The sequence below is a fragment of the Micromesistius poutassou genome (assembly GCF_964030765.1).
Source record: "Micromesistius poutassou genome assembly, chromosome: 8".
Classification (NCBI taxonomy): Eukaryota; Metazoa; Chordata; class Actinopteri; order Gadiformes; family Gadidae; genus Micromesistius; species Micromesistius poutassou.
In genome coordinates this window covers 12,992,229-13,004,134 of record NC_140278.1, presented here as the reverse complement: position 1 = coordinate 13,004,134, position 11,906 = coordinate 12,992,229, and the positions used below count along the sequence as shown (strand labels likewise).

Sequence of the window (11,906 nt, the reverse complement as noted above, 5' to 3'; positions counted from 1 at the left end):
ACAATATATTATTATCGATCTACATACATAATCGGCAATAGTGTTTATAAAAAGTATGCAATAGCTTGCATGTAGCATGTGGCCATAGTACTCACAACAGGTATATATATTTCCTTTTTTTGCATCATTAAGGGGGTTGGCGTTAACGTGATGTTTTAGACATTTTGGTAAAAGGATGGCAACGTATCATCCTCGATCAGCTCTGCACTTCTGTAGAATATTGCACTTGGATAGGCACGAGACAGGCGGCCGGTGCAAGGAGAACGTAAACACACACAGGGCACAATCAGTAGAAAATATCTCATTGTGAAAAGGCAAACATGTGAAAATATGCGTCTAATCGTAAAACAGACTTTAAAACAACGGCTCTTTTCTGACAGACTAGTGCATAAACCGGGAAGTTACATCATAAAATATATTTTTTCCCTTTTACACAAATAACGGCGGAACTTTTTTCCCTCCCTTCTCTCCCTTCACAGAACGGAGCGGGTCAGTGGAAGCCCACGCGCAGGGCCCTGTTCTTGACCGCGGTGAACTTGCTGGTGAACACGGCGGCGGAGGCGGGCTCCACCAGGTAGCGGTAGGACTTGGTGGGCGAGGGCGGCGGCTGCGCCAGCGTCACGGGGGGCTGCAGGTGGAGCGAGACCCCCGACGGAGACAGGTAGCTGGAGGCGCGCGTGACGTAGTCGACCAGCCGCTGGTACTGCTGCTCCGAGAGACGCTCGCGCACGCCGTCGCCCTGGGTGGGGGGAGGTGCCGGGGTAAGAGACGTCACTTTAGTGAGGAGAAGGCTCCTTGTTCCCTGCTTGAGGAAGGAGTGGCCTCCTCCTCACTCAATGAGCTACGTAGAGGTTGGTAACCCCTCCTTCATTTCTGTGAGAGGACCGTATGTAGCACTTGACATGCTAAATAAAGAATGTTTAAACGGTCTCAACCTGGCGATTCTGCACCACTTGAGTCCCATCACAGCAACGAGTCCAGCTGTGACATCGATCCGCTACATACTTTGCCCACAGGAATAAATTAGTGTTTAAAGCAGGACTCACCTCAGTGTCACTGCTCACGGTCTGCTGCTGTAAGCTGAGGATCAGCTGGCCGGGCTCTCCCAGCTCCTGTCTGCACTCCACCTGCAGTTACATGAACATATAGAGTTTATTAACTCAGGGAGTTCAACCAGTCTTAGAAAAGTAGAATTGATTTCAGTATTTTGTCTTTGTGGTGTTTTTGACAAAGTGTTAACTTTTACAGAAGCAAAAGTATAGATAAAGATAACAATCTCAATATACTGACACATACTGTTTTGCCTCCACACAGGCCAAGGAAAGCAAGCCAGCAGCACCATACGAGAGCATGTGATACAGCGGCCCTTCTAGCCCCCCCGCCACTGGAGGAGCCGCCACACCAGTGAGGCCCAGCGACTGTACCTCGGTGATGGGGAAGGCCTGCTGCTGGGTGTCCTCGCTGAGGCTGACCACGAACAGCACGTCGGAGGTCAGCAGAAGGCAGCCGGCGTGCTGCTGGCCCGACCCGCTGACGATGGTCACCTCCAGGGCCATGTGGACCTCGGGACGGCCCAGGGACTGCAGCAGCTTCCTGCCGCCGGGGAGGGGGGGGGGTCACGTGTGTGTTTAGAAAAGTGCTCCACAAATAAGATGTATTATTGTTATTGTTGGGCAAATCTGTTACCGCCATTTTTCTGACTTTGTGATTAGAAAAATCAGAAACATTATACAAAAGTGGTCTACAAATAAAATGTATTATATATGTATTACTATTGGTGTGAGGCAAATCTGTGAACGTCATGAGTGACTTTGTGAATAAAACATTTTGAAAAGTAAAAAAGACCACACACACACACACACATTGTAGCTAGACACCTGCAAAGGTGTCAGGGTCATATCCACGTCCCTGTTCCTGTAATTTAACTTTTCACGCGGGGTCTGTCTGGGAGCATGTGTGTGTGTGTGTGGGCAATTCTCCTCAGTTCAACATGGGACACGGTAACTGAGGAGCAAGAAGTGTTCAGTCATGTTTACACACAAGGCAGAAGTGTTTGAGGGTGTGTGTGTGTGTGTGTGTGTGTGTGTGTGTGTGGAGGAGCAGATGGAGGGCGGGCCTGTTAGAGAGTCGTAGCTGTGTTGTGTTCTGCTGAGCATCACAGTGTTGATACAGGGTGACCCCCATCAGGGTCTGGAAGACCAGCAGTAGTTAGGGGAGAGAGAGGGATGCACGGCTGACGAAAACCAGTGTGGACGCAAGACAGCACGAATCAAACCCAGAGGGACAATTATCTAGGCTTCTGAGGGTAAAAAAATAATATATTTATATATCCGCGTATGATTAATGTTCTCTTCCAACACACTGTTGACCCCTTGGACCGCAGTGTAACATATCAGGTGTCCTGAAGAGCTCTTGCATCAATAATTAACAGTTTCACGTAACGAGTCGCATGAGGCTTTAAAGTGAAAAATGAAAAATGAATCGCAACGTTGTGAAACGATTTGAAATGATTTGAAACTAGTGGAAAAAGCATTCTTGGCTTCATTGGGTTAAAGGAGGAACAACACGGTGGAACCGGGGCGACGGTCCATTTGAAAAGCTTCAGGGGCCGACGGCGGGTCCCAGGAGACGATGAGCCTGCACTTCTTCACGTGAGCCCACCCCCCACGAAGCTAACCCTCGAACACCGGTCGGTGTTGCCCTCCCTCCCCGATGCCTGGTAGGAGGAAGCGAGGGACGGGACGATGGCACGGGCGGACATCTCTGGACACACTCGTGTTTAAACAGAGGCTTGCTAGAAGGCAGAGGGGCCTTTGGCAAGGGGGGTTGGGGGGGCTTGTGTAAACCTTTCTCTGGCTCCGTGTGGACAACAGGGGGAGAGCGGGCTGGCTTCCATGTGTAGAACCAAGGCCGCGGCTATTTCCTGATCCGCGCGTTTGTCATCCGAGGCAAAAAGTATTTTCACTCCCTATTTTCTTTTCCATTGTTTTTCAAAGGAGAGAGGAGTAGAAGGGGGGGGGGCGATGCATCCTGGGAAGGATGTGAGTGTTTGGGGGTGAATTGGAGGCGGGTGAGTTGGAGTTGGGGGGGGGGGGGGGGGGGGGGGTAGCGGCCCGCAGGTCTTACCACACGTATTTGAGGTGGCTGTTGGGGGCCAGGGTTGAGTTGTCATCGGCAGGCAGGTACAGCTGCTTAGGGAGCTGCCACAGCCCTGCGCCATGCAGGATGCCTGGAGGGAGACAGAGGACACCCAGATGTCGTTAACATCTGCCCCGAGGCCCAGTCGCACACTCACACACAAAATGCAGTGACAACGACAACGGGCTGGAGGTCCACACACTTTTTGGTTTCAAACTATGGCAGCAGAGACCTTGGGAAGTGCTTCTAGGTAGTTGCTTCCTGCAGTTATTTAGGCATCGGAATTCATCCTGCTAGGAAAACATAGTCTATCCCACCATTTATACTGCAGTGTGTCAGGAAGAGGAGTGGGGGGGCAGTACAGCTAGTTCATCATCTAAACTCCCCCATTACAGAAACTCTCACACACACACACACACACACACACACACACACACACACACACACACACACACACACACACACACACACACACACACACACACACACACACACACACACACACACACACACAATCAGCTTCCTGAAACCAATCCCTGAGTGCCCGTCAGCACAACAACAGTAGTCAATTGATGATGTCATCAAACGGATAGAAAAGGGGGTCCCATTAAAAAACGAAACACATAGTTAGTTCTAACTCATGATGTCATCACTCCAGTACTCCAGAACAAGGCTGGGAGGGGTGTTGGTTCAGTTTGTTCTGCACGTGTCCTTTGGGGTTCTGCGTGTGTGTCTGTTTCTTTGTGTGTGTGTGTGTGTGTGTGTGTGTGTATGAATCAGTTAGGTGAAAGGACTCCACACACCAACACTCAAGGCCAGAGCGCTAGCATAAAGCACATCCCTCTTACTCCGCTCCCATGTCAATGAGCACCTCCACAGGGCAGGTGGAGGTGCGTTGCGGAGCGTGTCTTCCCCGGCGTGGGGTCTTTATTCTGCCTGCCAGATTATATTTCGATGATCAATTCAAAATGGACGCAGGGGGTCACTGCTGCCTCCGGTGTGAAGACAAGGAAGTAAGAAAGTTGAGCTTCCGTTGGCGCCCCCCGCCTTGGTGTGTGGGGGGCTCCGCCGTCCAACCATAAGAAGGCGCTGACCTCCGCTTAACGCTGGAGGCAGAAAGCTGCACTTTTACTTTGGAAACACTCTTTGTGTTTTGTGGGCACCCGCAAACACACATAAGGTATGTGTGGTAATGATATCAATGTGTCTTTGTGTGTGTATGTCTCTGTGTATGTGCGTGTGTGCGTGTGTGTGTGCGTGTGTGCGTGTATGTGTGTGTGTGTGTGGGTGTGTTTGTGTGTGTGCGTGCATGCTTTGTGGTGCTCAGAGGGCCAGGTGAGGTTAGAGCCAGCGACCTCCCAGGGGAGCCATGACTCTTAACACGCAGCTGTTCACCTCATTGGTGCTTTATGTAGTGCAGCAATGTCCTGCTGGTGCCAACAAACCACTACCAACACCACCTCCTCCACTAACACCACCACCACCACTACCACCACCCAATTCCCACTATGTTCCCCCTTCCCTCCTCATCCCATCTTTCAATAACCAGCGAGGCGCAATAAAACACAAACTACCTCTACAGGACCCATTGTAAGTGTGGGGCCTTTTCCAAGGGCCCATGTATGGCATCTATGGGAGTACCTGGAGTACATTTTTGTGTGTGTGTGTGTGTGTGTGTTTGTGTGCGTATGTGAGTCTGCACATGACAGAGTTTTGTTGAACAGCTCCGGGCCCCGGGGCCCCAGCAGTACTGAGGGGGCCTGGCTTAACAGATGCTCCTTCATTGGGGGGTCCACTGGGGGACGGTTATAAGGGGAGAGAGATCGCCCCATGCAGTGATGGATTCACAACGCCCGGGCACTCCTACTCTAAGTCACACAGCTGTTTATGAGAGTCGGTGGCCTGGACAGAGTGCAGGTGGCCTGAGTCCCCCTCCTGGACAGACTGCAGGTGGCCTGAGTCCCCGTCCTGGACAGACTGCAGGTGGCCTGAGTCCCCGTACTGGACAGACTGCAGGTGGCCTGAGTCCCCCTCCTGGACAGACTACAGGTGGCCTGAGTCCCGCTCTTGGACAGACTGCAGGTGGAGGGAGGCCTCTTTGACGCGCAGCGCTGTGTCCCATACATGAAGCGGGCCGAGCCTAACCCCCCTGTAGCCTCCTGACATCATCAAGGATCAAGTGATAGACATTAGGTTTCTCTCTGCAGTCCGGGCTGTCTGCAGATAACCATGGGACCCTTGGATGGTTCTGGAGCCGGATCACACTGTTAGTGGGATATTGTGAGAACGATGGAAAAAAAAACTGAAGAAAAACGGAATCTATGAAAATTGGAATTATGTTTCCTTGAGTACTGTTAAACAAACTAAATAAAAGAGGGGGAAATAAGCCATGCAATTTTCTTTACTTCTGGAAAGGAATTTTAAGTAAGCCTTTGTAAAACTACCAGCTAACCCTATAATGTTTTCCAATTACGAGTCCCTCGTTAGAGGAGCGACTCTGCGGTGGGGCCCGGAGTAATCGGTCCGCTGGATTTCCAGGGTTCTAAGGTTTCTCTGAACGACCCGCTGGGACCCAGCAGGGTCTCCGGACCTGTTTCTGGAAGCCCTCAACATAAGCGGGACCTTTTCCTATGTCTTGTCTTTCACAGACCATCTTGGCATTCGTATTTCCCAGACATCCTAAAAAAGGGCCTAATTTCATGACGCCAAATATCATCATCATCATCCTCCTAGACTCACCGTATCCGGTCTGGGAGACGAGCTCAGCAGCTCCTCCGATGGGCTTGGTGAAGACTCCCACGATGCCCTTCCCCACACCGGAGATCACCCCTCTGGCCGTGCTGCCGGCCGAGCTGGGCAGGTCCCAGGACCTCTGGAAGTTCTGCATGGGCTGGTCCACGATGCCCGCTATCGCCCCTAGAGGAAGAGGGCAGAACCACACTTGTGAACTCAATTCGTGAACTCAGTTCAATTCATCTCACGGAAAACCAGATACACTTCCAGACGTTGCTGGAGCAGAAACGGTTGCATACATGCCACCGCACGTCAACAACGTTTGCTGCAACTGAGGATAACCTTAGACCAGTGGTTCCAAACCTGGGGTTCGGGAGCCCACTTGGTCCCCTGAGCCCCTGATGTGCATAGGGGGGTCACAGGAGATTGCTGACATAAGTAATATTTGATAATCCGTTGTAGCAATTGTATTTTGTAAAGGTCTCATAGGCATGAGCAAAGTGTGTGGTAGAGCGATGCAATTAAGTTCACCGGGACATTGATATTACTGGCATTTGTGGTAAAGCAGATGCACAAGAGTTGAAGTAGGGACGCAAACAACATCGCTAGAAATGGGGCCACGATGCAAATAAGGTGGGGAACCGCTGCCTGAGACCATTCACTTACAAAACATAAAAATAAAAACTTTATTTTTATGTTTTGTAAGTAAATAAAACAATAAAAACGATTTCGAAAACATGAACGTCCGCCAATTTCAAGCTGGGTGCACTTGAATCGACGTGTTGTCCATTTTGAGCGTCGTCTCTTCAAGAACACTTAAGTTCAACCAGTTGCAGCAGCAGCTTCTCCTTGTCTCCGTGTCATTCCAGCGTTCCCCAGCCCCAGATGGAGGCCGGCAGCTGTTTGCTGTTCCAGGCGGCTGTGTTCTGCCTGGCGTCCCGGCTGGGATTTACACACAGACCCGAGTCCTGCTCTCCTCTCGGTGTTTATTGAGCCCCCGCTGGGCTGTCTCCACTCCCCTGTCTCACAGCCGTTCCCGCGTCTAGGACTTCTGTGTGTGCCCAGCGATGGCAGATAAAGGCACAATGTGTGTGTGTGTGTGTGTGTCGGTGTGTGTGTGTGTCATGTCGGTGTGTGAGAGAGACTGGATACAATATGTGTGTATGAGAACCACATGCTTCTGTGCAGACGTTCTAGAGAGACGGTGAGTAGAGCCAACGTGCCCACAAGTTGATGTAAAAAAAAAAACGTGTTTCTCTGTGTTGAGTTAAACCTTTAAACTCTGAGTCCGTACCAGTCTGCAGGGTTTCAACAATATTGCTAGCAGTGGTCTATTTGTGTGGCTCTAGATGCGTCTCACTCTATCTAGTTGTGTGTATTTATAAAACTGTTAGGAGGAGGTTGGATCCTTTATGAGGGGCTTTCTTGTCTTTAAACCGAGCGAACGAGCAGGCACAGAGACGACCTCGGCTGCCTGGGCGTGTGATGTCGCCGTCTGTCCGACCCCATCGCCTACCCTTCCACACTCACCCACATCATGCCGCCGGGAGAAGTGTGTGTGCGTGTGCGCACGTGTGTGTGTGTGTGTGTGTGTGTGTGTATATGTGCCTACCTAACAGGCTGATGCCGAGCCGCGAGAGGCCCTGCCGGAGGCCGTCCCCCAGGCTCTCGGGGAGCTGCCTCCTCCACTCCTCCTGCCTGGTGAAGTGCTCCTCGTCCAGGGACAGGCGGTCCATGTTGCGGGAGAGACTGGTGGCCAGGTTGGTGATGGAGGTCAGGGTGCCTGCGGACGGACGGCGGGACAGACAGACAGACAGACACACAGAGTAAGGGACAGACAGACAGATGTACCACTTGATCACAATGGGTGCTTTCATTGACTGATTCGTGACTCTGTGAGGAGGTTTTCATAGGGTTTGGTGGGAGCTGTTCTCCGATCTCTCCGACGTTTTCCTCTCCCACCTTGTTGGCTTTGTCTGTGGTGGCTTCTAGTTTCCTTTTTTAGGGTTTAATAAAGTTCATCATGTTGTAGACCCGGAAAAAACGGGAACAGAAAACAATTCACATTCATTCATTCGGCGAATAAAAACTCATGAAGAACAGGAAGGCATAGATAGGGATACAAATATTGGCCTTGTGGTCAGTGTCGTCACAACAGACACAAGCTGAGGAAAACATTCAGGGATGACAATGTTAACGAGGACCAGACGAAGTGTGGCCCCTGAACCCTGGTGGTGAACACACCTGGGGACACCTGGGGGCCTCACCTTTGGAGATGTGTTTGACGAAGGAAGTGGTCCCTCTGTGGACCCCGCTGACGAAGGCCCCGGGGCCCCGGGTCAGGCCCTCGTAGGGCAGCCGGAAGAAGTCCGACACGCCGTTCCCGATGCTGCGCACCAGACTGGCAGGACTGCCCAGGATCTCTAGAGAACCCACCACCCAGCCTGCACACACACACACACACACACACACACACACGGACAGACACACACACACACACACACACACACACACACACACACACACACACACACACACGGACAGACACACACACACACACGGACAGACACACACACACACACACACACACAACATACACACACACAAAAATTGCAAACAAGCATTATTGTATTGGCAAACACCTAGGATGGTGTTTTAATGAGCTATTCTGAATCTTTACCGTCGCCAAGCCAGAACCTCCATAAGCCAACCTGTGAAGTGACACTACGCTGCCACGTCTCATAAACTCTCAAACCCAAAATTGGAGGGAAAACACACACATCTTACAACACACACGCACACTCTCATAACTTTCTCAGCAGGCAGAACCCATACAGACGCCTCATGGAGACCAACCACCTGCAACGTCTCGACGTGCCAAAACCCTCTCCCGCTCTGTGGATCTTTCTACACGTCCAACAGTTTCACCGCTGAGAGGGCTGTTGCAATGGGGGACAATAATTAATAATAATAATGCTGCTATTACGGCAACATTAATGGGAACACATGAACACACACACGCACGCACATTTCCGCACAAAATCACACATATGCCAGCGGTAGATTTACGAGCGTCCACTATCTCACCTCTCTCATTCCTTCACAGGCTCTCCTTCAGAGGCCACGGCTCATTGATATTTATGCGCTGACAATTGCATAAAAAAAACATGAAAAGAGCATTTCTCTAGACACCAAGCTGCCTTCGCTCTTCGCTGTCCATGTGTTTTTTCCATGCGGCCTTTGGCCACTAATGGTTTGAAATCAGTTCCAGCGCGGCCTCGTAGCGGCTTCACATGGTCTGCCAGTCAAGCTTTTAGTCGACTAGAAACACTGACAGGAGCTGATGTTTACAAGCCAGATATCAGGACATGTACTGGGTCTGCACGTGTGTGTGTGTGTGTGTATGTATGTGTATGTGTGTGTGCGTGTGTATGTGCGTGTGTATGTGAGTGTGCGTGTGAGCGGACTGAGAGCTCATGATGCCACGTCCCAGAATGCACTGTGTAATGCTGGCATGAGGACTCAGGTAGAGGAACCTTGACGTAGTGAAACTCGAGCGTGATGGCAGGCACAAACCGTAGACGGTGGCAGCAGTAAGGCAGGCCAGCGGTTTGGGTGGAGGTGGAAAGGGGTCTGGGGTTCAAAACCAAACCATCCGTAAACAGAGAGAGAGAGAGAGAACCAGCAAGAGGTATGGTATATCTTCATGGGGCCTACTTCCTGTCACCCTGATGATGGGACGGTTCCAAGAGCCTGAAGCATCGATCGATCCCGAGACATTTTGAATCTACGTCAGTGAAACACGGAAAACCCCGGGCGGAGGTAGTTGTTTTACTTTTAAACCGGACTGTGAACGTTGTACCAGGGAGCGATGCGGCCCTACCTCGGTCCCCTCGCCGTGCAGAGAGGTGGCCCCTACCTCGGGCCCCTCGCCGTGCAGCGAGGCGGCCCCTACCTCGGTCCCCTCGCCGTGCAGCGAGGCGGCCCCTACCTCGGGCCCCTCGCCGTGCAGCGATGCAGTGCTTGACGCCAGGCTAGCCTGAGATGAGCCGCGGCCTCGCACAGTTAGCTCTCCTACTGGAGCGAGCCTCCTGTTATTGTACCATTTATTACAGCGATTTCTCTGCAATAACACACCATCTCCTCCGAGGCGTGCTGTGATTAAGCACTGTAGTGTGAAAGAAAAAAGGTTATTAATCTGTGGACGCTGTGCAAAGTCAAGTCGGTGCACACGTCATTATCGCTGTGGTGTGAAACGCAGACGGTACGCGTCTAACTGGAAGAGTGGAAAAGGAGTGGGAAGCGATGGAGAGAAGCCTATTATAAGGCATTTGGTCCATTTTATGGTCATTTTTTATTATTAGTTCTTCATGTAGATGTTTGGTTCCTTCCTGCACATCTTTGTATTCCTTCCCCCTCTTGTGATGTAATGTTGGCAGCAGTGGTTCTGGAGGTATTGAGTGGTTCAGTGGAAAATTGCTGGTTCGATACCCGGCTCCAACCTGCAATTGTCGAGGTGTCCCAGAGCAGGACACTTAACCCTAACTGCTCCCGACGAGGTGGCTGTCTCCTTGCTTGGTTGGTCTGAATGCGTGCATGAACATTGTGTGGCAATGATTGCAAAGCAATTGCTAACGCATTGGGTGGCCACAGGCCTGAAAGGTGCTCCATATAAATGCAGTACATACACCATTTAACGGATCTTTCTTTAAATATTATGTGCAACAAAACAGAAATTAACCAAAGAAAGAAAAAACAGAAAAAAACTGCACATATTTCTCCTTCCCCTCTGCAAACACAAACAGGGCCCCATGACTCACCGGCACGGAAGAGAGCGCCGGCGGCGTAGTGCATGGCCAGGGCGTGCACCAGCTGGCGGGCCGTGGTGCACACGGGCCCACGCTCAAACACCGAGAAGGAGAGCGGCGTGTGGTCCGACGCGATGTACAGCTTGAGGGAGGCGTGCACGCTGACCAGCAGGTTGATGGGCCGGATGACCAGCCGGCGCAGGCACACGGGCCGCACCAGGGCCTGCAGCGAGTGGACCACCTGGGGGGTGCAGGGAGAGAGGGGTCAGGATGCAGGAGGAGGAGGAGGAGGAGGAGGAGGGCAGGGGGAGATGAGGATGGATTAGAAGGAGAACGATGTAAGACAAGAGAAGAGTAACGAGAAGAAGAAGATGATGAAAAATATGGAAGATAAGGAAGAAAAGGATTAAGAGATCAAGAGATCGACTATTTGGAAGAGGGAAAAGATGGAGCAAGATGGAGAAGAGGAAACAAAAGGAAATGGATGCACGGTAGGGGATAAGGGAAGGACGTAAGTCTGGAACAGGCAGAACAAGGCCAAGGAGGACCTGTTCGGGGACGAGCGGTGCAGCCTCAGTGCTGGTGGTGGTGGTGGTCCTCTGGGCCCCTGCGGAGGTGGAGGCCACAGCGCTGTCGGGGATGTAGCTGTGGAACAGCGTCTTGATGTAGTACACAAAGGTGTCCTCCAGGTACACTCTGGCGGGCTGCAGCTGGAAGGAGACCTGGGGAGAGACACAAGACCGACAGGGTGGTGATACACAGCCCTTTGGATGCTGATGTCCAGACAATGCCTGGGTGCGTCTCTCTCGCTGGACAGGAGATGAAATCGTTAAACAGTTCTAGGACGGATTAAGGCCAAAAAGTGAAATCCGTGCATGTTTCCTTTTTTACTTTTTAACAGTTTACATAGTCGGCGTGCAGGTGAGTGTGCGACGCGGTGAACCCCCACCTGCTCCAGGGTGCAGCAGTCCGCCGCCAGCAGCATCCCCAGCTCCATGAAGCAGGAGCGCTTGAACTCTTCCAGGGCCTCGGGGGAGGCGGTGGTGGGGTTGGCCTCTGCGCTCCAGGGACCCCCCGCCTCCGCCTCGGACCTCTGCTCCTGGCACAGCAGCACGGGGAAGTGGAAGCTGGCCCGGTTGTACAGCTGGTTGTCCACCTGCAGGCCAGCGCAGTGGAGCCCCACCACCAGGACGCCGTCAGGGGTCAGGGCCCGGGAGTCCGACCCGG

At 51.9% G+C, this 11,906-nt stretch overlaps 1 protein-coding gene across 1 annotated transcript in view; it reads right to left on the bottom strand.

The window, feature by feature from the left end:
- The window catches only part of vps13b (vacuolar protein sorting 13 homolog B), a 322,396-nt gene continuing 310,490 nt past the window's right edge, over positions 1-11,906 (bottom strand). Inside the window, 10 exon segments of the mRNA XM_084471728.1 lie at positions 1-739; positions 1,047-1,127; positions 1,425-1,593; positions 3,127-3,229; positions 5,878-6,054; positions 7,484-7,654; positions 8,139-8,315; positions 10,692-10,920; positions 11,228-11,401; positions 11,629-11,906. The exon segment at positions 11,629-11,906 is cut by the window's right edge and continues 173 nt beyond it. Coding sequence (XP_084327854.1) covers positions 491-739; positions 1,047-1,127; positions 1,425-1,593; positions 3,127-3,229; positions 5,878-6,054; positions 7,484-7,654; positions 8,139-8,315; positions 10,692-10,920; positions 11,228-11,401; positions 11,629-11,906 — 1,808 coding nt within the window. The 3' untranslated portion in view covers positions 1-490.